At 49.8% G+C, this 26,422-nt stretch overlaps 1 protein-coding gene across 2 annotated transcripts in view; it reads right to left on the bottom strand.

The window, feature by feature from the left end:
• Nod2 (nucleotide binding oligomerization domain containing 2) overlaps window positions 1–21,612 on the bottom strand; it is a 35,256-nt gene extending 13,644 nt beyond the window's left edge. Inside the window, exons 1-6 of one of the 2 annotated variants that reach the window (XM_055621519.1) lie at window positions 21,568–21,612; window positions 15,468–15,934; window positions 10,279–10,384; window positions 5,469–7,284; window positions 1,683–1,766; window positions 1,428–1,514 (exon numbers count right to left, since the gene is read on the bottom strand). In XM_055621519.1, coding sequence (XP_055477494.1) covers window positions 1,428–1,514; window positions 1,683–1,766; window positions 5,469–7,284; window positions 10,279–10,384; window positions 15,468–15,926 — 2,552 coding nt within the window. In that variant the 5' untranslated portion in view covers window positions 15,927–15,934; window positions 21,568–21,612. The remainder of the gene's footprint in view (window positions 1–1,427; window positions 1,515–1,682; window positions 1,767–5,468; window positions 7,285–10,278; window positions 10,385–15,467; window positions 15,935–21,567) is intronic. The other variant, XM_055621520.1, reaches the window with a different exon arrangement.
• Window positions 21,613–26,422: the final 4,810 nt, after the last annotated feature.

The raw sequence follows: 26,422 nt of genomic DNA, 5'->3' as shown, positions 1-26,422 counted from the left end.
AGCTGAATCTAGTCCCTTCTAACAGTTCAGAGCTGTTGCCCACAAGAGAAGCTTTCCAGAATAAACACAATACAGTTTCATCTTTCCAAGGTACTTTAAGCCGCTCCGGCTGACACCAATCTTAGAGTAGGTGTGACCATCTCATTCCAGAAAACATGTGACACCAAGAAAGCAGCCCAAGATCTCTGCTAGGCAAATTAGATCTTATAGCACCCCAGTGACCTTGGGAATTCTCTCAGAGCTGCATCGTCCAAAATACTTCCTCCCATGCATACTCTTCATGCAGGGTAAGTCCCCACCCTCCACAGCTCCCACCCTCCCTATGTTCCCACCCATGGGCATTTTCTGCTCATGTAATCCCTTCTCTGAGGACTGAACTAACATAAGGATACACAAGCTGGGAGCTTACATAATTTACCCACGATCTTTCAGTATCTGAGCTTACTATATAAAGCATGCACTGTACCAACTCTTTATGTGTGTTAACTCTATCGTGACAGCCTTTCAGACGGCTGGGAGTATGATCCCCATTTTAAGAAAAGAGCCAGGGTAACAAAAACATGATCTGACCCAAGGTCACACAGCTAATAAGGATTCAAATCTCTGGGTTTCTAGACTTCAACTAGCAGACAGCCATGATGAAAGTACTGTGTGCTGGCCACAAACCTAGTTCTCCAGTTCTGGGTCCCACAGCCCATGATATCCACAGACTAGATGCCTGGACCAGGTGGGAGAGGATGGCAGTGGTAGAACAGAGTGTTTTGTACAAGGCAGTACCCCTGACCTTGGCTTTCCTAGTCCTGTCTGAGATTAGCTACATGGCCAAATTTTAAGGTGGCATCCCTCAGTTTCAAAAGGCAGCCGGCAGGCAGAAAATAATAGATGGAAGTGGTTCTTCATTGTCTTTTCTATTGCCTCAAAAATCATAAGAGGCATGAATATTAGAGAGAGAGATGAGAGAAAGAGAGGTTAAAAAGAGAGTGAGTAGGGGCTTGGAGTATATCTATTGGTCTCTGGTAGGAGAGAGAGTCAGGCTGAAGGCAGAAGCAGCAGATGGAATTTCAAATCTTGCCTGATGTGTGTTGAGGAAGCTTTGGGGAACATTCCAGCAACTGGGTACCACTCCTGTGGTAGTAAGCACAGGTTTAACATGCATCAGAGAGAACTCGTAATCCTCATCAACACTGAGGGGGGGAAGACCTTAAAACTCTCCACCCTGGGACCAAACATCCAAAAGACTGGGGCTCCTTAGTCCCAGTGGAACAGAGCACGCCATGGGATCTGAGAAGCACACTCAAAGTGAGACCCGTTCCGAGATGCAGTCAAGGATTACAAGCTACTACGGGTCACACCATGGTCCAGACCAGATCACCTGAACTCAGCTCTGGAAACATCAGATTCAGAGAGGAAGGGAAGTCAGGGCTCACCTCAATGACAAGAAGTTATGCTTGTGCACAAGGAGCTTGGCCATGGAGTAGGCACAGCCATCCGTGAGTTTGTTGTTGAAGAGACTGCTGGGTTCCAGGAAAGATGGAAACAAAGCACGTGACCAGCAAGTTCTCAAATCAGGGTGTCCTCCTTTCTTCCCACGAGCCACCCTGCAATCCTCCAGCAGGGTCACACTTGGCCCACCCCATCACCCACTCAGAACTGCCTCAGTGGCCATGCCCAGTCTGACTCACGCTAGCTTCTGCAGCTGCTCACACTGAAGCGCACACTCAGTTAGCCTGCAGGCACCTTGATCTGAGATATTGTTATTCCGCAAACTGAAAAAGACATCAGTAGATCAGTTCAAAGTAGAGCTGACAAGAGAACCCCCCACCCCCAAAGAGACTCTCACTTCCAAATGAAAACCTCACTGTGCTTCTGGGAACCAGAAGGGCAAAGCACCCTGTACAGGTAGAGAGCCTCCAACCCCAACCCCAGAATCCCTGGCCAGGGGAGCTGATGTCAGGGGACAGACAATGCAATCCCTGGGGACCCTGAGAGGCCACCTGAAATCACAAGTATTCTCCATGTACCAGGCAACATGTTCCCAACAGCAATATCATTACTCTCACCCCAAGCTCAGGCAGTAGGTCCTACCGATGTGTCCCTAAGAGAGAGATAGTGGGGCACAAACAAGTGACATGACTTTGCTGAGGTTGCACAGTGCTGAAATGGTTGAGCGTAAGTGGACCTGCTGCCAGCCTCCCCTGAAGCACAGCGCTGTGTAGCCTTCCCAAGGCTTTTCTCCGGCTCTCAGAGAAGTGGTTTTCAAGCCGCAGGTTGTATGCCTATTTGTGAGTTCCACAGACAATTTTGGAGGCCCTGAGCAGGATTTAAAAGCTGAAATAGGACAGATGAAAGAAAGCAGAGAGAGGGAGTCAGAGCTAATAAGGGAAGTCATTTCACAAAGCTCTTGTCTCAATTCTGCGACCCCGTGGCTCTGTGCATTCTCTCTCTGAGAAAAGAGAACTGAAACCATCACCCTAGAGGCAGAAGGAGCAGAGTCTAAAGAAACCTGCACAGGAGCGTTTTGCATGTAGGGTTTCTTAGAGACGAGAATTTCAGTTGGCATGGAAACCCTTTGAGTAGGGAAGATGCAGATTCACAGTGTGGGAGAGAAGCCTACCCCTTCTTCCCTCTAGCTTTCTTTCCTCTCTCTATGGGGCTGTGTGTGTATGTGTACACACACACACACACACACACACACACAACATACAATGCCAACAACATCTTAGTTGTACATAGGTTAAGATCAGTAGAGCATGGTCCAGGGCTTTAACTGCTGTGTTCAGGTTTCTCTTAGTAACATAAATCCCTGAGGTGATTAACTTAAGAAGTGAAAAGGTTCACCATGACACACATTTTTTTGAAGATGTCAGTCTACCTGATGGCCTTATTGCTTTGGGACCTGTGTCAAGGCATCACATTGTGATAGGAAAGTGAAGGAGGAAAACAGTGTGTCTCCAGCCAGGGAATGAAGAGTGAAGGAATGAGGTGGGCTCCTATAACCCCTTACAAGGGCACACCTCCAACAGCCCACACTTTCCACAACACCCACTACGTAAAGACTACACCTCCCAACACATAGCCCCCTGAGGGACATACACCCGTGTATGGCAACTGCTCGGGATGAAAAGCAGCTGATTCCTGCAGAGCAATATTCTCCCAGGGCAAGACTCCTGGCATCTGAGTCAGCAGTGAACTTGTAATGCACAAGTTCCCAGTCCTGCCTCCCCAGTCCCAGCTCCCCACAAGCCCACTGAGCAGGAATTACACGAGCCCAGGAGCCTCCAACTCAACAAGCATTTTTTCTTGATACTGCTTGACCGCCATGAACTAGAACCAGGCCAGTCCTCCTTTTCTCTGCAAACAGACCCATAGCCTCCCAGACCTCCGGACCCATCAGCATGTCACAGAATCTTATGAACTTTCTTAATCATGGAAAGAGGACCATTTAAAAATTCCAGGGATAGTTGCTGAGCTTGGTAGACAAGATGTATCTGTAACTCCAGTACTGAGGAGGTGGGAGACAGAAAGATCTTAAGTCTGAGATCAGCCTGGACTAGCTGTGGCCCAATTTAAAAATAAAAATCCAGAGACAACTTTCTCTAGGCCAGTCTTCTGAGGTTCATGGTTTAAAAGTATGGACCCCCTAGCCAGGAAACTGCACGTTCATATTTCTACCATAGCAGCTCCAACACCCAGGTCTCCAATTTCCCAATCAAGATCTCATGCCTTTCTCGGGGAAATGGCATGGCACAGACCATGTCCACTCATTTTCCTGGCCAGATCCATGCTCTTCTCTTGGCTGTAGATGCTAGGAGGACTCTTAGAAGACATCAGGCAGGCTCAGCCAGCAGAGGGCACAATGCTAGAAAGGCAAGAGACAGAGAGCAAGGTCCAGGACTTCTTCCCTAAGATGAAGCCTTTCCTAAAGACCCTCTCCATGTCTTCCTCTCAGCCAGTAAATCCTCCCTTGCCTCAGCCCTTCCCTAGAGTCCTTCCTAATTCCGACCCATAATTCCATAGTCCCTTCTATAGACTTCCCTCTATTTCCCAACCAAAGGACAGCATCTGTTTCCTCAAGACCTAGTCATATTTATAGTATATAGTTAATGTATACAATAGAGCTTTATGTTAACTCCATATATGGTACATCATATTATGTTATAATCTTGAAACCACAGTCCCTGTGGAAGAGTTAATTCAAGTCAGCACAGTTTCACGTAAGTATCTGTGTGTTATGATTTTGCCTCAGAGCAGATGAGCCATCCTAATACAGACAGGAATCTTGTCTTTTGTTAAACTCAATTAAGGTTATCTGCAAGAAGAGCCGAAGCCCCAGGAGGCTGTTTTTAGATCTTAACTGTAATGTACAACTTCCTCTTTCTGATACGCCCTAAATAAATAGCAGGTTGTCCCTTTTGAGACAAATGAGAAGGGAAGTTGGGAGTTGGGGGCATGCTGGTCACTAGGCCTGGACATGTCCTCTGCCTTTGCCTGACCCCAGACATTCAAGAGCACAGATGTTCCAAAGAGCAGAGCCTCATTTTTTCAGCCATAAAGCAGAGAGCAACATATTAACAGAAAGTTCTCCAGCTGCTTTCTCTCAAGTTCTGAAATTCTCATCTTGGTGATATTTTTAAAGATTATGATGGGCTCAAATTATTTCTGATTTGAGGTGGTCCCTAGTACAGCTACAAAGCACTGCGTGGGACCTCAAGGCTTTCTAAGAGCAGTAGAAGTGCATCCATAGGCCGGAACCAGGAGACCTGGAACCAGAAAGGCATGATTTGTGAAAGCAACTCATTTCCTTGATTCTGAACAGGTTATCTGACTTCCGTAAGCCTCACGGGAAGAATCATGGGGGTGCTAATGGCCCTGCTGAGCCCACCATGGTTGTGGGGATAGATGAGGTCATTCTGGAAAGTATAGCATAGTGCCTGGCACAAAATTTCAACTATGGCTGGGATGGCCAATCTCAGTTGTCAACTGAGAAATTGCCTCCATCAGATTGGCCTGTGGGCATGTCTGTGGGGCAGCTTTTTGATTGCTAATTGATGTAGGAGGGCCAGCCCACTGGGAATGACACCATTCCTAGACAGGTGGGCCTGGGGCTTATAAAAAAGCTAGCTGAGCAAGCCAGAAGAAGCAAGCCAATAAGCAGCACTCTTACATAGTTTCTTCTTCATGCTCCTGCCCTGCCTTCCACTGACGATGGACTGTAAACCTGTACTACGAAATAAACCCTTTCTTCCTCAAGTTGCTTTTGGTCAGAATATTTTATCACAGCCACAGAAAACAAACTAGGACAATGGCTCTTGTTATCTGTACTAAACTAAGACCCAGCAGAGGAGCGGGTCTGGCTGGTGTTGTATGAAGGGTGGTAGAACTGAGACTGGGCCTGGACTTCTGGATCCCAACTGTGTGTTCCACTCCTACATCTAACCTTGACGGTAGCAAGACTTTGTCACACTCACTACAGAGCTGTGCAGACACCAAGGCAGGGCCGCAGCTGTTCCACTCCAACATCTCCAACAGAGTTGTGGTCCAGCTGCAGGGCCACAGGCCGCTGCAGGTGCCGCAGCACGAAGGCCAGCGCAGCACACTCTGCAGGGCCCACTCTGCAAAATGTCAACTTCAGGTGCCCAATGTCCAAGCGACGCACAGCCTCCTGCGCCAACTGCTCCTCCTGCATCTCATATAGACTCCGGATGAGCCAAATGAAGCCAGGCATGGCGTGCATGCTCTTGGCCTCTCCAGGCACAGCAGGTGGGATGGAGTGGAAATGCTCACGAAGGCTGTGGGCCAGACATGAGCGGGCACACGCGTGGCGCTGGAGCAGCACCCTCTGGGAGATCTGGCATGCGGCTAACAGGTCCCGATGCTCCCGGGACAGCAGACCGGCTACGAAGGCTGCTGTGAGCTGCAGGTTGTGTGGCTCAGCCTTCTGCAGTAAGGCCTCGTCACTGCGCCTCTTGACTCTGAAGCCATGGATACACAGATTAGGCAGCAGCCTAACCAGCAGGGAGCTGCCCAGCCGGCCACAGCTGAAGAGGCGCTTGAGGGAGGCTGCCGACGTGTCGGCACTGACCGCCAGGTAGAATGCTGCAAAAAAGCACTGGAAGGTAACGTGCAGGAATTCCAGGGGTGCCTTGCTCCCAGGCACCACGCTTTGCGCACGGACCAGGAAACCGAGAGAAATATCCTCAGAGTCAACCTGTGACGCCTGGAGTTGCTGGACTGAGAACACATAGCAGCTCATGGCCAGGCCCCGGAGAGCCAGGTGGCCGAGATGCAAGAGGGTGGAGAGCCGGCTTTGGAGAAGCCCAGGTCCCAGTCCGATGGGGTGGGAGTCTGGAGGGGAGGTGTGCAGCAGGAAATGTTGTAGGATCAGGAGGTACATGTCCGTGCTGGTCGTGGGGGACCCCCTGTTCTGCAGCAACAGCTCCCGATGGCATCTGGACACCATCCATGAGAAGACAGGGAGGTGGCACAGCCCATGCAGGGCTGAGGTGGCTTGGAGCAGGTGGATGAGGCGGTCCGCCACTCCAGGCTCCCTGTGGTGCTTTCTCAGGTACAGTTTGATGCCCTCTTCAGAGAAGCCCTTAAGGTGGCACTCTGTACGGACGAACTTCCTGAGGAGCGCTGACACAGCATCTGGACGGCTGGTCAGCACCTTGCAGGCGTTCTTCAGCAGGTTCCCCTGAAGAAGGTTGAAAAGCAGAGTCTGCACCGACGTGGGGTCAATTGGAGAGCAGTGACACTCCCGGTCTGTGAAGTGGAACTTGAACTCATCCAAGCCATCGAAGGTTAACAGGACACGGTCAGGATGGTCAAGGAGGAATTGGAAGACATCATTCTGACCGACATCAGGCCAACAACAATGCTCAAAGAGCAGCGTCCTTAGGGAGAGCGGTTTGGCCATGCATTGCAGCTGCCGGCAGCTGAACGGGAAAACGAAGAGAAACTCCTGGAAGCTCTGCCCGGTTGCCCACAACAAGTGCAACCGCTGCAGGAGAGTGCTCTTGCCACTGCCTGCTTCGCCCACCACCAGCACAGTGTCTGCGTCTTTGTTCAAGTGGCCGTGGGTACCAAAGAGTTCCTCCAGGCCCAGGAGCGCAGGGCTCTTCCGCAGGGTCCCAGCCATGCCCACCTCTGTCCGCAGCTCCAGGGTGTTCTCTGTGTAGATATCCTCCAGGCAAAGATTCTCCGAGCCATCATACGTACTGAGGAAGCGAGACTGGGCTGAAACCATGGTCCTCAGCTTAGATATGAACTTCTGACACTCAGCAGCTGGGATGCAGAAGAGGCAAATGAGGGTGAGATCATGGTCATAACAGGACCTGCGCAGAGAGTAAGCTACATGGGAGACGCCATGGGGGCTCAGAGAGAAGAACTAATGGGCATCTATCCTGTCTCGTCCGCTTACAAGCTGTGGGCTTTGGGAAAACCATGGAAGCATGCTAAATCTGGTTCTTCCCCTGTGAAGCAGGAAAACGGCAGAAAACATGTTGAGCAAACAGGGATGACACATGTCCCCTGGTAAGCATAGCATCCAACATGAAGATATTGGCCACTTTCATACTTAATATACACACCTGAAGGGGTCAGGGAGGGTATGACTCACAGGATCTGTACCCTGACTGTCTATTCCTGTTAGATGGCCTGAGACACCATTTAGTGTCTGCTGTCAATTTCTGAAGGAAACTAAAAGGGGACAGAGCTTAAGTATCCAAATTCTTAAGTCTGACCCCTGGACCTGCCATCAGCATGGCAAGCCACTTGGCCTTGCTGGGATCCAGTGTTCTTATATATGGAAATGGGTACTATTACAGCTTTCATTTGGAATGTCCCCACAGGTTCATGCGTCTGAGTGCTTGGTCCCCAGCTGATAGAAGGGTTTTCATTGACGTGAAACCTTTAGAATGCAGGACCTAGCTGGCTGGCATGGTCCACTGGGAGTAGGCCTCAAAGGTTATGGCCTGGCCAACTGTCACCTGAGCTCTCTGCTTCCTGTTGGTTCCTATAATGAAATTGGCCTCTCCTGTTACCACTTCCTGGGTCAAGGGGCAGCAGCCACCAACCCTCCTAGCCTAAACTAGGAGTACAGGCCTAAACTGGGAGCCAAAATAAACCTTACCCTCTCGAGCCAATGCTGTACCACAGCAAGAAAAGTGGCCACGGACAGTGCGCAGATATGATTCCTGGACCCGTGGCTGTATTACCTTTTATGGCTAAATGGAGTGGCCAAATGCAGAAGCTAACTCTGGAATTCAGGGTCACCAGGAGCCTTCACCAAGACCTTCTGACACTTCCTTCTTGCCCCTTCCTCCTCCCACCCATCTGAATCCAGGGGCTTACTGCTGGTCAAAGCACTTCCAAAGAGAACTTAGTTCCCCTTTCAGGAAACAGGGAAGTGCTGGTCAGAGGCTCAGGTCATCAGGACGTCATAGGACGTCAGTATCTTCACCCCACCATAGCCTCAATGGTCCCAGGAAAGCACCAGCTCATTTGGTCTCAACTCAGAGGCAAGCGAGTTCTTGTCGGAGAGCCCTTAGCCCACTGAAGTATCTGCAGAGACAAGAGAAGCGGTTTCCCCGTGCTGGCGCCACCCCCTTTTTATTTTCGTTTCTGATATAGGGCCTCACTATGGAGCCCAGTCTTGCCTCACACTTGCAATCTTTCTGCCTGAGCCTCCGTATGAGCTGGTTTTACAGGCTGCGCCTCCACATCCAGTATTCAATGTCTCTTGTTCTCAAAGGTGAGGACCCATAAGCTCCTTCTCTTGAAAGGCTGTATCAGGAGCACTGAGCAAACACCAAAAGATACTCAACCCCCTTTCCAATGCCCCGACTTGCTATGCCAGCCTCTAGCCACTATCAATATTACTAAAAGCTTCAAAACAAACAAACGAGCCTAGGCCTGACAAGATGGACCAGTGGGGAAATGCACTCGTCACCAGGCCGGATGACCTGAGTTCAATTCCCAAAATCCATATGGTGGAGGGAGACATCCAGCTCCCGTGGGTTGTCTTCTAACCTCCACATACATGCCAAGGTGCATTCACATGCATGTATGCAAACACACACACACAATAACTAGATAAACAAAATAAATGTAAAATGAAAATAAGCATAGTAAATTAAAAAATGTCTCCTATTTTCATTTTAAAAAAAAACCCAAATTTCTCTTTTCTTCTTCTTTTTTTTTTTTTTAAAACAGGGTCTCATGACTTCCAACTCGATACTGTGATGGAAGATGACCTTGAACTGGTCTTTCTGCCTCTACTCACAGGTGTCTGCAACCACGTCCACCTGCTTCACTGTCGTCTTTAGAAGCACCTTGCATAGGGAACTGTATAATGCCTGTGCAGCCAGCTATACTCGATGACATTGCAAATGCCTCACCCAGGGCCATACTGGCTTCTATGCAGGGAAGTCCATCTCCTGTTCTTGTATGAAATAGTGTACACCTGGCTGCCCAGCACAAGCCTTCAGCCTTCCTGCCCACAGGCTTGCTTCTGCACAGAGGGCAGAGCCAGAACTATTAGCCCTGGGCATATAGTTCATGGACCTTTAGTCCACACTAGCTTCCTTCTCAGCTATGAGGGAACAAGCCTGGGAGAGTAGCACGCTTGTATCCTCTCTGTGATTGATGATTTCTTCTCCCAAGCAGAGAAGGACACTACAGTCGGACCCATCTTCCGTACCTTGTCACTCAAGCCTCAGTTTTCTCATCGGTAAAAATGGAATAAAGTAATACCCACTTCTCAGGACTGTTGGTAAATAGCAGAGAAGGCCCGTAAAATGTGGGCAGGCTGCCTGGAATGTCTCAGCCGTGCCACCCAGGCCTCTTTCAGTTCTCAGCTGGTGAGCACCAACACGGATGAGACTGTGTTCTCTAAATCTGCCTGGTTATTAGTGCCAGAGCATGAGAGACTAGGTTTTATGGATCAAGAAATCCCAACCAGACCTGTGCCTGGTGTGGAAAGCACTTTGGACAGCAAGGCGCACCCATACCTGGCCCTCTCCATATACCATGGCTCCAGTGAGGGCCCAGTAGTTTGGGGAGCAAAGAAAGGGGGAGAGGCACTGTGTTGCCATACTTTGGATCTTCTCTAGCATGGAGTGAGTCAGGTAGTTGATAGACTTCAAATGGAGGAACTGAGTCTGGGGGCAGTTATGCAGCAATTCTTGAATGCTAGCTGCCATGTGCTTTGCTCTTTAACCAGGAGTCTGTGTTGACTTCCTCTTCTTTTCTGGTTAACCAAAAGGGACAAATACATACCCTCACAAGGCAGGCACAGTGAAGCTGGTAATTCCTTGATGTGCTGTAGAAGGAAGGCAGCCAGTCCATTCGCCTTCACTGTGGCGAGATCAAGCAGCCTTCTTGCCTACAGACAAAAAAAAAAAAAAAGGCCATTACTTTTTTCAGGAAGACCAATGGAGAAGGAACGGTGCTGGAAGGTTTCTATTAAAAGTTGGCCATCCCTAATCTGAAGAGCCCAAATCCAAATGCTCTTAAGTCTAAAACTTTTTGAGTGCTGACATGATGTTAAGAGTGGAAATTGAAACATTGTATAAAATTAGCTTCAGGCCATGTGCATGTGAAATATAAATGACTGTTGTCATTAGACATGGGTCTGGTTGCCAAGGTATTCATTGCTTATGCAAATATTCCAAGACAAAAAAAAATATCTGAAACACTTCTGGTATCAGGCATTTAGGAATGGGGAAAAAATGCCACCAACAATATAATTTATACAGATTCTGCTTCTATCATAATGAAAGCCCAGAAGAACAACTGTGCTACCGTCTGCGTTTAGCAAACAAAGATGGTGCAGTCGTGATTGGTGAAACAAACGCACAGTCAGTCAACCTGGCTCTCTCTCAAAAGCCACTGAAGGAATGGAGAGCCAACAACAGGGGGAAAGGGACAAAATAAATAAATACATAAACCTATCAAAGTTCAACAACAGCAACAAAATGATTTTGGAAGCTGTAGGCCCTTGGAAGGCAGGGGCTACGCCAAGTCCCATGGCCTGAATGCCTAAGTTCTTTCTCTACGCAGAACCCACGTTCTCCCCCAGCCTAAACTGCCCTGAGTCTGGGACCTGCACACCCAACTGCCCATTTTCTTCCTCCACTTAAATGTGTCATGAGCACATACACATGCCAGGCACCCATGCCAGGCACCCATGCCAGGCACCCATGCCAGGAGCGCAAGCCTTTCCTCATTCCTGCTCAAGTCTCCTCCATTCTTCTTGCTGCTCAGCCCAACATCTGAAATCCCTTTGCAGTCCCTTCTCTGCACTTCATCGACACATCCTGTGGTCTCCACCTTCAAAGTACCAGAATCACGTTGTCCAACAGAAGCAGAGTGCAAGGGATGCAAGCAAGTAATACAGGCATTGAGGCCTTCTAACTGCCACATTCTTCAGTAACAAGTAATAGGTGAACTTAGTCACAGATCACACTTAAGCACAGTATCCAAAATATTGCCACTTCAACACATTGTCATCATAAAAAAATAGTGAGATGTGCTGCTTACCCCCCCCTTTTCTGTTAAGTCTTCTACAGCTGGTACATTTAGACTCCTGGGGTGGTCCAGCTGTGTGGCAGTGCTCAGCAGCCACCCAGGAGCTGATGTCTATAAGCTACGGAGCCTGTACCTACATGAGCCCTACTGCTGTCCTGCTCCAAGCCACGCTGTGGCTCACCTGGAAACTGCTTGGCTGCCAGTCTCTGCACTGCCCCTGCCTATAGTCCATCCCCAGCACCACGGTCAAAAGAGAATGGTTGCTTCATCATCAGAGGTGAGTATTTCACAGGTCAATCAGCCCACACAGCCCTAGCATAGATGTCCAAGCTATGAAGCCAGTGGAAAGCTCTCTACAAAGTAGACAAGCATCCTGGCCTGAGACCATGTGAAACCAGACTTCATCTCTTCTGCTGCCTCCTCCTCTTCCCCTTGAATGCTCCACCTCACACTGGCCTCCCTCTCATGCAATAAACATGCCAGCCGGGCCTGGTGGCATACACCCAGGACTTAGGAGGCAGAGGCAGGCAGATATATGTGAGTTTGAGGCCAACTGAGTCTACAAAACAAGTCCGAGGTAGCTAAGGGTCCTTCTGCTATGATCTATCCCCAGGTGAGGTGCAAACATCTCCACAAGGTTTTCTCTTTTGTTCATTGAGTTAGTCTCAGTAGCAGAAGCAGTATGAAAGAACTGAATGGACAGACGGATGGACGGACGGATGGATGGATACACTGGTGGATGGTAGAGGACTCCTGAAAGCTAAGTTCTAAGACCTCGATATTGCTGTTGAAAAGCATGTCATGTGCAAAGCTCCGGCATGGTAGCATCAAGTACGTCTTTAACGCAAGGAGACAATGAAGACAAGGAACAAGTGAAAGAATTCTTGACATAGATCATCAGGCCTTCTTCCCTACTCCAAACGCTAACTAGCTGCTATCCCTTCCTGCCATGCAGTCTGGAGATCTGCATTCTGAAAGGATGAAAGAGGATCCCAGGACTGGAAGAAGCCAGGCTGCCGCACCCCATGGTTTAAATTACCATGTGCAAAGTGAATGCCGAGGCTACCTTGCCACTACCCAGACCACTCATCCTCCAGGCTCCTGGACCTAAACAAGGCAGGAGGCTTTCTACTGGAGGAACTTGGTAAACCCAGAAGAAAAAGTTCTACAGTTATAAGCACTGCCATTTTCTGGCCATCTATGGTGGAAGTCACAGTAGACCGGTTTTACCTGCCTGCTCACTAAATTTCAAAATCTGTCTTTTTAATAATAAGACAGACAACAAAGGCTTACCTATGCCCAAGGAAAGTGTCAAATATGAGCAATCAGAGCCAAATTAGTAGGGAAGGAAAAGCAACTTGAAAGTACAAAGGTTTATGCAGGGAGTGAGCAATGTCACAAGACCAGGATTTCCCCAGACTCATCAATGTCCTTGTCACTGACCCACTGGAAGGTCCCTGACAGACTCCCAAGGAAGGAGAAGTTGGCCCACATCTCCAGACCTGGGAACTTTCATCTAAGAAGAAAAGGCAACGTTGCTGTTTCCTGACACAGTTATGTTTAGCTTGCTGCTTTGTTTTTTAAACCAAAATATACTGTTTGGAAACTCCTTGCAAAAGACACAGAAAGCATAAAGAAAAGCAAAGGAATAATTAATAGACATGTCAGATCATTGGTTGCCTCTGCTGGCCACACCTGGTGGACAGGGTACCAATAATGCAGTTTCTTCATCTGGATGTGGGAAAGTTCTTACCCTAGACATATGACATTTATACACACTATTTTGTAGGTTTAGCACATCTCCCAATTTAAGACTATCTAAGTTGGTGGTATGACAGGAGCAAGCAAGTCAGAGCTGAGGCTGCCACCTCAGCCCCATTGGCTTTAGCATCTGCATGAGTCACACAGACAGCTGGCATCACAGTTGGTGTTACCAGCCTGAGGTTTCCCAACAAATGTTATCCCAGCTGAGCAGAACTACACGAACCTCACACATCTTTACAACACAAAGGGAAGTGTACACCCCTTGGAAAGAAACAGACCAAGATTCAGTTCCCAGCTAGCCCTTCCCAAATGGCCAATGTGCTCTTCCTTCTCAACAAATACAGTGAAGGGCGTAACAGGGCTTAACCGTGCCACTAGAGAGAAGGCTGGCCCAGTGCTTAGTGTTCACCTTGGGCTCAGGAAGCAGGGGCAAAGGGGTCCCTCAGATCAAATTCTCAGCTCTGCTACGTACTGTTCCTTCCACTGTCCCATCCCTTGTCTCACTCCCTCATCTCAAGTGTTGGCTTTTGCAGTACACTTAGTCCATCCGTTCATCCTTCCTTCTTTCCTTCCTTCCCTCCTTTCTTTTGGCACAGGATCTAACTATGCAGCCTTAGCTGGCCTGAAACTCAGAGTGATGGGATTAAAGGGATTTGGCCCCAGTTAGTTCTTCCTTGGGATGCAGTCTTTGCTCACTGTGTATCCGATTGATGTAGGTTAGATCATGCTCTCCTTTTGTTTTCCTTCTGGGCATCTACAGACATCCATTGCTTGCTTCTTTGGCCTGAGAGTTATCACATTTTCTTTTCTTGGACAGTCTAGATAATTTTGCCATTAATTCTGACATCTCCTCTGGGGCCTAAGCATTAGCTGCCTTATTCAAACCCTTCAGAGAATCCCTCCATGGGTACACTGCTGAACACTAGACCAAAGGTGATGGTCACAATCTGGTAACTTGTGGGTGAGTTGAATCTATCTCCACAGCTGGTCAGAGGAGGCACCAAGGAGGGACAATAAATATGTGCTTTTGAATGCCAATGGAAGGTACACCGGAATATATGTTCAGGCCCCATGTGCGGTAATGAGAAGGCCCATGTCATGCGTGTTCTACAAAGACTTACCCACTTCTAGCAGCTTGAAAGCAACACTGAAAACAGGTGTTCATTTCAACCATCTCAGCCAATGCTTACCCACACTCGCCTGAACTCCGACTCGCCCATTCTCACACTGCAGTTCACCAACAAGTGGACACCTATCGCATGCAAAGCTCTCAACACAGCAGACTTAAGCCTAGAGCTTGGCGTATGGTAAGCCTCATAGATTCTGGCTGAATGAATAAGTCAAGGACAAAGTCTACCACTGATTTCCTGAAACTGTAAGGCAGAATGTTACTATTTTCCATGCTTTACAAGCAGCCTGATGACCACCATGTACAAGAAAATAAAAGTTTCAGAAATACTCAGCAATACTATTCTGTCCTTGTGGTTTCTGTTGAGTCACTGCATTTCAGGGGCAGTTACTCACCAACAATATCACATCTCAAATCCTAGGTGGGCATTTAAACTATATTGGCACACAGTGGGCTATACTATTAAATTCAGATTTAATATAGTGCAGAATTATTCTCCATTGAGCTGTTGATTTGAAGCAGACAGCAATAAAAGTCTACAAGCACAGAGGGCCACTCAGCAAAAATGAGAGCAGCCAGGGGTGATGAGAACAGGGCTTTCCAGACACTTCTGTAATTGATACATGGGTTATCAGAGAGTGTTCTCCCACATCAGAGATTAACAGCGTCCTGCAGATGAGGAGACTGAGAGAGGCGAAATGAAGGGTACAGGATAAGGCAAGGACAAAGAAAAAAGCCTCAACACTGCAAACAAGAAAAAAGAAAGGGGGGGGGAATAGATGGAGAGCTTCTAAAAAGAAACATCCAGTCACACACAACTGGCCTTGAAATGCTCCATTCTGGCTGCTGAGGCCAAGTTCTGAGCTGCCAGCCATCAGAAATGATTTGCCAGCACAACCCTCGGCGGCTCTGATCTGCCTGGCCAACTGTGCATGGGAAATCCCACCAATCGTGTTACTCCGTGGGGCTGACTCCACAAGAGCCACAGTCTTTGTGACTAAGGAGACTGCTCCTGTGAATTCCACTGGCACAGGCCACAGCTTACCCTCTGGGATGATGTGAAGATTGGCAGCCTGATCTCATCACACTCATACTGGCTCAGGAGTCCACCCTCCCTTGCCAGCTCTAGCACAGCTTCTACATGGTTGTAGAGTCTCCGGACGATGGCTGGACGGTGACGCTGCAGGTCTCTGGTCGGATGAAGGGAGCCAGTGTCCCAGTATCCATGGAGTTCAGAGGTGTGACTGTTGGCCTGAGCCTCCTGCACAGCTTCAAGGAGCTTCTGACAGCCCCAAGCACCCTTGCTACAGACTGTGTCCAGCAGGCGCCTGGCAGAATGGGAGAGAGGTTGGCCAGGCAGGCTGAGGCCCTCATAGTCCTCCCAGGACAGCACATCCCAGGACAGCAGCCAGTCCAAGATGCTCTCGAAACCCTCCAAGGACCCTGAGACCAACAGTGCCACCAGTTGGCTCCTCTGTGCCTGGAAGTCTTCCTGTGAGCACATATCACAACCTGTAAGAGAGCAGGGGAGGTCAGGAAATGACTCATCTAGAAGCCAGGCCTGGGGTATAGGGAGCAACCTACACCAAGCCCAAGGGGGCCACACTTGTACTCAGGCATTTTCCAGTCTAAGCGGGCCCCTCCCCACCCAAAGTGTGGTCCTGGGATAGCAAGAAACTAGCTGCAGTTCCCATGAGTTTAAAGCAACCACCATGTTTGCTCTCCACCTTAGGAAGTTTTACCAGGCAGCACTGACAGGAAAGGCAGCCTCCTAGGAGGGAGGGAACAGTTCCCTCCTAGCAGGGTGACAGGCTCTTCCAGAGGTCACACTTAAGTCAGACAGCTTTGAAACCACTGCATCCATTAAGTCCACCATAAGCACTTCACTGAAAGACTTTACTTCCCACTCTCAGAAAGCAGGTGATGTGGCCAGTCCCATCAACCAAGAGAAAACCGAGGCACATGGGCAAGGGATTTGGTAGTACTTGTCATAACTGGGAAAGACAGAGCTGGGGTTTGAACCCAGTGGAACTCCTTGCCTGATGTAAAACTTTGTCGCTTAGCTTCGGTATCCGCAACAGGCCCCCAGCTCTGCCCTCTCTGTATATAACTCATTACTGCTCCGTGGGTAGAGCTGGGGCTTGCTGTAAAGGTGCCAATCCAGGTGAAATGGGACATCAGAGGACACACCAAGTTGGTATGCTGGCCCTGATAGCAACACACACGCACGCGCACACACACGCTGGCCAAGGGCTCCCGCTCCCTCCTATGCATTTAGCAGCACACACTACGTACAGCTGAGCTGTCACTATCCTCAGGAGCTAGTGCCGAGCTCGGCCTTCAGACCCAAATGCCTGGGCTTTGAGAGGAAGGGGCTGTGAGAAGCTTCAGGCATGGAGATCCCTGAGCAGCAAAGAAAAATCTCGGTGTGCCAGTTTGTCTTTGCCACTGTCCGAGATAAGGGCTGGGGCTGTGCCCAGCGAAAATGAAAGTGAAAAAGTGCAGGCATGGAGGAAGCAGAACAAAGGCTTCCTTTCAAAATCTGGAACCTTCTAACATGTTGGGGTGGGGTTGGGGGCGGAGGCAGTTGGAAATGGCCTGGGAGTCCAGGTCTTTCCTGTTAGATAGTGGCATTTTCCCCCTGTGGCGGGCCCACACTGCAGGCTAGGTCTCCTTCACTCTGAAACCCCTAAGCTTGCCTGGCACTGGGTTCTCTGGAAGCCCCGGGATGTTAACTCCAAGCCTGCCCAAGGAAGCCTGGGCTGGAATGCTCTGGGGCTATCTTCAGTCTCTAACTCAGCACCACACTACTAACACGCAAGATAAAAGCCCAGGGCTGGCCAGACTGGGAAACCGAAGCAGCGAAGCTACCTGCGCATCTGGCAGCTTAGGAGAGAAGGTATCCCTACTATGGAGGCTACTGTGAACCAGGAGCTAAGAGTTCTCGCTGGCTAAGCAGGTCACCTATGCCCTGTGCTCAGCCCAAGACAGAGAAGCCAAGGATGGGGAAGAGGCAGGTGGCAGCAAGGGGCAGCATGAGCTGTGGCCAAGTCATGGAGTGATTCTCAACTTTGCAAACCAGCCAAAGGTGGGGCACCAACTACCAAACCATCCCTGCCCTGGTCCTGAGGAAAGTAATCACTGGCCCTTCGTACTCTGAGAACAGCATAGAAGCTAGGTCGGCACACTGGCCCGAGGCTTGAGGTGCAGCCAGGAAGTTATGAAGGGTGAAAAATACTGAGATTTGATGGCCTGAACTTTACCTACAAGGATGCTGGGTATGCTAACTGCTTCCTTCTTTTGCAGAGCACATGAGCCAAAAAGTCCAGAGGCACTGCATAGGCAGTCCCTGATTCAGCTGACCCCACCCTAGGGGAAATCCCAAAAGTCTGAGCAGGAAGTCTGCACTGGCAGGCCAACACACAGAACTTGCTAGTTCCTGGCAGTCCTGGCACCAAAACCCGGTATATCGACCCTCGCTTTCCCTCCAAGCCCCTAGCGGTGTGAGATGTCTCCAAGAAATTTACTTACCCAGACAGAAACAACTGTGAGAGAACAGAAGCCCTCCCCAGAGATGCCAAGAGCTTGCTGGATACCCAAACCATTCACACACAGGCAATGAAGTCAGTCATGTAGACAACAGGCAGGGTGAGGCAAGAAAGCATGAGGCTTGGTGCTCTGCCTCCCACCCGCAGCTGGAAAGTCCCATCTTGCCAGTCTCCTGCAGACCACAAAGCAAGGCACATCCTCAAAGACCAATTTAGCCAGTCCCCTGCCTCTGAGAAGGCCATCTTCCTATCCATCTTAATCAGCTAGAAAAGAAAACCAAGGCTTGATACCATCCTCCAGACCAACTGAGAAAGTTCTTTATCAGTTAGTTCTAACATCCTCCTCTTGCATCTTCCTATCTGGTTGGGCTTGCCCTCTCCAAGCTAACCACACTGTCTGACTCCCCTGCTGTCTCGATCCAGCTAGTGTTGCCTTGGAGTCACTCTTAGGCTCTGCAAGGTGCAACCCAAACAAAAGGGGGACCTCCTTGCTGAAACAGAGTCAAGGGTATCTACAGAGGCCTCTCTCATCCTCAAGCCTACCCCACACTCCCATGCCTTATCACCTTCTTTCTTTCCAGGATCACAGGTTGTTAGGATTTTGGAACCAAACCTGCTTCTGGGTTGCCTAACAACTTATGATGTCATCATGTGTCACTGGCCAGGTGGCCACACCTGGAAGACATGGTTACCTTGCCCCTTAAAGGGACGAGCCGGCCATGTGGTCTTTCTTGGTCCTTTCTCTCTTGGTCTCTCTTGCTCTTGGCCTCTTCTCTCTTGGCCTTCTCCCCTTTCTCTATCAGGGTGTCCCCCTTCCTTCCCCCTCTCTCTCTTTGTCCCCATTATGTCCTCCTCTCTCTTCTCTCCCTCTCTTTATATCCACCTAATAAACCACTTTCATATAGAAGATCTGTTGTATGCCTAATCGTCATTATTTAATTTGTCCCATAACATTACACAGGTAGCCTGGTTTTCCTAAAGTTCCCAGCTGAGGACTTTGTTCAAGGCTGAAAATCTCCTTGCAGTGCCCCAGACCTCCCGCAGATGGAGAGGAGATGCAGAGAGCTGCAGAAGACGGCAGAAGACGCAGAAGACGGCTTGTCCTAGCCAAGCTCTCCCTGAGGCACCAACAAACCACACTCCTCCTTCCCCCCATCTCTGAGCTGCTCCCAGGAGACCAGTTCCCATCAGGGGATAACCGGGCTAAGTCATCCTTCATTTCTACTCTCCTTTGTTTGGGCCTGAACTGCCATCCCCAAGTTTACTCCTTGTCCTTCTCTGTCCCCAACCTCTCCACACCCACGACCAGTAAGAATGCAAACCACAACTTCCAGTTATTCTGTTCTGTTGGGAGCGTTTGTTCTACCTGTTCTAACCAACAACTTGGAGCACTTCCCTGGAAGCCATGAAGGATTTTTCTGATCTTTCTCCCCACTTAGCAGCCTCTCCTTCTATCCCTCCTGCCTCCAAGGTTGGTTTCTCACCGCCCCCATCCCCCAAACTGAATGAATCACTGCCGCTTCTCTGCCCACAGGCTTAATTCCCAACTGTCTGGTAGCGATGCTTGCCAGCTCTGGACACCATTCAACATCATGTGGTGCCTACCAAAATCTCCAAACAGAAAAATACAAAATCAACCACTGGCTCCTCCTCCTAACAGCTCCTCTCTCTCAGGTAAAGGCAGCCCACACTCCCACAATCATCCTCCTCTCTCATGCATCACGGACTATCTGCACGACCTTCAACAGACCCCAAGTTTGAAAGCCAAGGATTCTCTCTCCACCTCTCTCTATACCACAATGTAAGCTTATAGTTTCCTCATCTGCCATGAACCCCTGTCAGCCAGTCTCAGCCTCACAACTAGATGAACCTGCCAAACCCTAAGCCAGAGCAGGAGACTTACCTGTTTACAGCCCATCAGCCGCTCCCATCATAGTCAAGCCAAAAGCAACCTCAAGAATAGCAACCTCAAGCCCAATATAAGAGACCTCAAGTTCCACCCCTCTCCTCCTAGCCCCCCCTCCTCCAACCTTCCCATCTCCACCCCTCTCTACTCCCTCCACCCTGCTGCAGCCCCTGGCCTGCTCCTTATTTTCAGATAAAAAGAAGTCTGCTCTGGTCTGTCATGCTCCTGCCTTTGCATAAGCTTTTTGCTCACAGGACATCCTCTGTCCCCCAGATAGTCTCACGATGTGCCCATCATCTCCTTGAGACTCCGCTCAGTAGTTACTGTCTCAGAGGGGCCTTCCTCTGCTATGCAAAATTGTAGTCCCCAATCCCTGTCCCAGCCTTTTTCCGCACAGTACTTTCTGTCATCTGACATGGCACATCTTAGTATGATATATTCCTGAAGCTCTTCTCATCATGTCCCTGAGCATCACCCAGTGCATAGATGGGGTGTGAATGTGTTTGTTCCACAAAGCTTGGAGAGGTAGCTGTGGAACCAGAGAGTAGAAGTTCCAAGGCACAGACTTTGGCGAAACAGGCGAAGAAGCCACCTTGTCAGCAGTAAGTTGCCGCTCACTAGGCCACTTTGCAGTGCTGACCTGGGTGGGAGAGAGGGGGCAAAATGGAACCAGTGCCAACTTGGAACTGCAAGTGGAGGCCAACTGGTGGCATCAAGTGACTAAGAAACCAGCAGCCCCAATAGCCTTACAACAGACTGAACAGAACAGAGGCAATGGAGCTGTCCCTTTGGTCTTTTTCACCAAGAGGACACAGATGGGTGATAGGCAGGCTTTTTCCTCCGTGGGACACCGACCCTGGGAGAGATCACAGTCCACAGAAAAGCCAACACCCCGATCACAGGCCAGGCTCTGAAAAAGACATAGAAGTCAGAGCTTCAGCCAGAGGCTTGGGAGCTAGCTTGTCCAGACACAGGCAGCAATAATGGCTTGAGAAGCCAAGGAGAGAACCAAGCCTTAAGGCTGAGTACAGGGCTGGCAGTGGGCAGGTGGGAGAGGGTCTCTCCAGGCAGGAATAGGATTTGACCCCAATTCCCACACTCACAAATAAGGGCGCAGGCAGAAGACAGACATCAGGCAAGGATTATGGAGCAGCAGCTGGGGTTAGAAAGTATATCTCTGAAGACTAATGGCCGAGAAACTAAGGCCCACAGAGAAGGGGCAAGTGGGCCAGGAAGAGCTCCTGCTAAGCCCCAAAGCAGGATTTTCTCCCTCTGAGTAGGAACCTCACCTGAAAGTTTTCCCTCCATTGTCCCAGCCACCCCCTAATCACATCCTCCCTTTCAGACTTCAAAGGATCCTGGGGACTTCGATGTGCTACCCAGGCTGTAGCTCTCTTCATCCTCAATGACCACAGCCTGCCATAATTCCCCTCGAGACACCCCTTTCCTTCCACAGCCTATCTGCTCTGCTGATGCTTCCAGGAGAAGCACAGTCCCTTCCAGGAACGCAGCCAGGCCAGCTCCAGGGCTAGCTAGCAGCGTCCTGCGGGTGGAACATTTGGCACTCGTGGTCTCCACCACACCACGCAAGTGCCCGGGAACCTTCGGTCTGCCCCCAGAAAACCCTCCTTTCCACACACAAAGCCACCCCCAAGCACCGCAGACCGCAGAACCAGCAGGCAAGCACTCACCGCCAGCTGCAGCACGGGGGGGGGGTTCCTCCGCCTGCTTGCTGGTGACTCCCGGGAGGCACTGGAACTCCCTCAGTGATCTCGCCCCGCCCATAGTCCCACCCACCCAGCTGGAGACCCCGCCCACTCCGGCAGGCTGGAAGGGCGGTCACACCCATCCCGATTGCCCTGTGGGGACCGGTGAGGCTGGTATCCCGGAAGAAGAGGCCAGACTGCGGTATTGTGTGTCCTGCCCTTGTGTGGCCCGCTTTCTGGGCTGCGTTTCAATCAGAAGGGAACTACAAAGTCCTGGGAACAAGAAAGCCAAAGGTGTCGGTAGGAACCGATGCACCCTCCCTGGGATTTATAAGCCTTTAATCAGCTACAGTGTTAATGGCCACGTTTCCAGAGAGCTGTGCTGGGTGGAGATTTGTTAGGGCATTTAAAGTTCCTCTTTTCCCTTTGGCTGTCAGTCGCCTGAAAGCTGAGGAGGGAGGTCACAGTGTGGTGGTAGCTCTTGCCTCCCACGCAGCCAGCCTCCTAGGGCTCTGCCACCGTCCTAACCAGAATTCCATAGCATTTGTTTCCATTGCATTCATTTGATTTTATAACTTCTTCTTAAGGTTATTTCTAAAGACTTGAATGTGAGGTCTCGTTTAAAATAGAGAGAGAGAGAATAGTTGACATGGACATGGAAATTGTGTATAAAGTGAGGACATGACTGCTCCAAGGTATGGTTGAGGGAAGGTCTTTATTGTAGATAGGAAGGAGAGAACAGCCAGGAGCATCTGGAAGAGGCCAGAGCAGAGAAAGAAAGTAGCAGCTTGAACATAGCCAGCTGAACATGACAAGGCTTGGGGAGGGGCTGAGGGAGAATTGGGGAGGGGGAGACATGGCTAGGGAGGGAGAGATAGAGACAACGAAGAGAGAGGTGGATCAAGAGAGGAAAACAATAGAGGAGGAGCCAAGAGGGAGGATGACCAAAATGCCGGGGCTCTATAGGAATGAGAAGTTGCGGGGAGGGAAGCCGGTGAGCTGGAGAGGTTTAGGTAGGAGGTGAAGTGAAGAGAGCGAGCCTGGAGGCCAGCAGGAGCTTTGCTATGCTAATAGGCACCTCAGACTTCCAACTGTCTGGAATTTCTTTTGAACCCGGCAGTGTGTGCTGGACTGTTCACCATAACTCCCTTAACCCCACCTGCCGAGATCTATTCTCGTCCCTAACGTACGGTGAAGAAAGTGGAGCACAGAAAGGTTCATTAGCCTGTCCACACTGCAAAAGCACCATCGAGATGCCTCAGGCATCAAAGGCTGTGCACTAACCACTGCCTCACACTGCTTCCTGGTAAGTACCTGTGCAGGTGGTCCCCAGCCAGCCCAGGTGGCAGCTGCTGCTTTTGAAAGATGAGTTCTTCCCTAGGGAGAGAACCTGATGGTGCTCAGTGCTGTCTACAGGGTGTTCAGCACAAGCTGGTGAGAGTCCAGGCGGGCAGCAGGAACAAACTTCTTAGCACGGGGACAGGGTTTCTTGTTGTTTGTTTTAATTTTAAACTTCTTACATTTATTTCTTGTTTGTGGGTGTGGGTGCTTATATGCGTTGGCACACGAATGGAGATCACAGGGCAACTTTCAGGAGTCAGCTCTCTTTTTACCACGTGGGTTCCTGAGGATCAAGCTCAGGTTGTCTGTCTTGGCAGAAAGCACTTTTACCCAGTGAGCCATCTCAACCGCCCCAACTTTTATCACATTGTTTTGAGACAGGATACAATGTAGCACAGGCAGATGAGGAGGTGGCTGAGGCTGAGGCTGAGCTTGAAGACCTAAGATTACAGGCCTGTGTACCCTTGCCACTCCACTTTTCCCTGTTTAGATGATGCCCGGGATTGAACCCTGTGCCTCTGGCGTGCTTGGCCTGCACTCCAGGCACTGACCTACATTTCCAACAATAGCAGATGTCCTTAGAAAGGGGACTGTATTCCTTACGGTCAAAGGCCTACCTGCAGTGATCCAATTCTACCAGCTAGCCCCACTTCCTAAAGGCTCCAGAGCTTTACCAAATAGCATCACCAGCTGGACCCAGTACTTAAAGCATGAGCCTGTGGGGCATTTTACACTCAGCCATATCACTGACAGGCAAGTAGAACCTGGAGAACTCATCCTGACTCGAACTCACTCACACTCCACATTCAACCCCAGGAGCAAAATTTTGGGATTGCATTGGCTAGTGTCAGCCTGACATGAGCTAGAGTTATCTGAAAGGAGAGAAACTCAATTGAGAAAATGCCTTTATAAGACCTGGCTATCAGACAACTTAATTAGTGATCATTGTCCGGGAGGGCCCAGCCCATTGTGGGTGGTGCCACCCCTGGACTGGTGGTTCTGGGTTCTATAATAAAGCAAGGCAGTAAGTAGCACCCCTTACTGCATTAGCGTCTGCATTAGTTCCTGCCCTGCTTGAATTCCTGCTTTTGATGATGAACTGCTGTCTGGAACTGTGGGTGAAATAAACCCTTTCCAGACCGAGTTGCTTTCGGTCATGGTGTTCCACAACAATAGTGACCCTAACCACGGCAGGGATGTACCCTCAGAGGGTCTCCAGAATGCAGCCGCTTCTTACCAGATCTACTGCAGAGCAATTGCCCCTGGGCTGACACATTTCATCTTGGAGAGAAGGTCCCTAAGACTCAGAGTGCTCTAAAGAGAGGTCAAATAGTCCATCCTTTCAGAGGAGCTCTTAAGACTCAGGAAGTCACCTGGTGTTGGTGGCACATACCTTTAATCCCAGAACTCAGGAGGCAGAGAGGCAGGAGATCTGAGTTCAAGGCCAGTCTGGTATACAAAGCAAGTTCTGGGACATCCAGGTCTACACAGTGAAACCTTTCTTGAAACAAAACAAAACAGAAAAGACTCAGGGAGTTCTAAGGAGAAATTCCTTAGAGAACAAGAAATAAACAACTTCTGCGTTTCAGGAAGTCCCTGAAACTAAGTACACTAGGACTCTCCCTCCCAAGCTTATAGAAGCAATAAAACCCGTGAGATACTCTTAGACCAGCTTAGCTGCTTGGAGTTGATGTATTACAGCCTAGGTCTCCAGCTTTCATGTCTTCCATGCTGGAGTGGGCTTTTAATGATGCAGCTGTCTTGTCTTTGAGTTATTTCTGATGCTCTAAGTAACCCCTCACCTAGGTTCCTGTAAATGTATTGGTTCACCAAATTGAACTTTGGTGGTATCCTTACATTGGTCTGTCATCAATTACCTGAGTGAGGTGATGTATTGCACAGTGAGAGCCACCATTGTTACCTGGGTCCAGATCTCCATCACTCACCTATGGCCGTTCTCCATGCTTCCAGCAACATTACCTTAATAGAGGAGCCCTAGAGAGACTCTCTCAGAAAGTCAAATCATATCACTTCAGATGAGGATGCCTGTAACGTTCAAAGTAACAGAACATACCTACAGTGTCCATATAACCTCCATGTGACCCCAGCTCTCTCTCTCTCTCTCTCTCTCTCTCTCTCTCTCTCTGACCCTTCTAGTGATTAATGTTGGTGGGCAATTTAACTGAAGTGAGAACATTCAGAAAATAGACAAAGCACACATCTGGATGTCTATGAGGGTGTTTCCAGAGTAGATTTGGTGAACTGAGTGGGAAAGGCCTGCCCTATTTATGGGTAGTATTGTCTACTAGGGTAGAACAATATCAGCCAGATGATGACTGGAAAAGGGTGCTTGTGTCCTCTTGCTCTGGCTCTCACTCGTAAGATAAAGAAACAGAGGTCCCCAGAGGCTACTGGCTTCCTTACACTGGGCCAGCTACCCAGAGTGGCTGGCTAAGTCCCTGTCCTTCTCTACCCCCTTTACCAAGACCTTAGCTATCACTCAGTGGCCACACCCATGGCCCCTCCCCGACCATGGGACTCTCCTTGTGCTGTAAGCTGTGAGGAGCAGCTGTGCGTATGTTGTTCACCATCCAGATCATGTTCCCTGCCTGTCCTCTTCTCCTACCCAGCTGAGGGGTTTGGAGGATCAAGGCACCCAATGGCCTTTGCTGACCTCTGCCTCTGGCACAGGCATGACCCAGGATGGTTATTGAGTGACTTCCCGAAAGGTGGGCAAGTTCACTCAGGCACTTGTGACTGAGCTGCCTCAAACCTGGAGGGCCCAGGGTGTCTGGGTGTCCTGGGTGGCGTGTCTCCTCACTCCGTTCCCACCTGAGAATCAGAACCAGCCTCTGGCCAGCAGCCCGCCTCCTGTCCTAACCCATCCCTGAACAGTGAACTAGGAAGGTTTTGCTGAGTGCCTGTGATCCGGTCTGAATGTCGGGATCCTCCTCAGCCTTGTTTGTTTGTTGTTTGTTTGTTTGTTTTGATGTGTGTGGGTACTTTGCCTGCATGCACAGATATGTGCACCAAGTACATGCCTGGTGCAATGGATCCCCTCGAACTGGAGTTACAGACGTGAGCTGTCGTGTGGGTGCTGGGAATTGAACCCAGGTCATCTAGAGGAGCAACCAGTGCTCTTAACCATTGAACCATCTACCTAGCCCCTCTCCTCCTAACCACCCCCCCCCCAGGGGTTAGGAGGCTGGGGAGGTGATTCTGTCTTGAGCTCAGAGCCTCCTGAAAGGATTAATGCCTCTAATTAGGAGTCCCAGGGGATCCCATGAGAGCAAAGCAGAGATGAAGCACAGCCATTTGTGATGGGCCCTCTGCGGATACCCAAGCTGCAGGAATCTTGATCTTTGGCTCCCCAGCCTCCAGAACCACAGGAAATAAATTCCCGTCCTTAATAAACCACGTGGTCTGTGGTATTTTGTGACAGCAGCAGGGATCATCAGACGCCTAATAAATAGAAGCCAGCTCTCCCACCCCGGCCTCG

This window comes from Psammomys obesus, unplaced genomic scaffold, assembly GCF_907164565.1.
Source record: "Psammomys obesus unplaced genomic scaffold, mPsaObe1.curated_primary_1811, whole genome shotgun sequence".
NCBI lineage: Eukaryota > Metazoa > Chordata > Mammalia > Rodentia > Muridae > Psammomys > Psammomys obesus.
The sequence above is the reverse complement of the archived record's forward strand: the minus strand, read 5'-3'. Positions and strand labels throughout refer to the sequence as shown.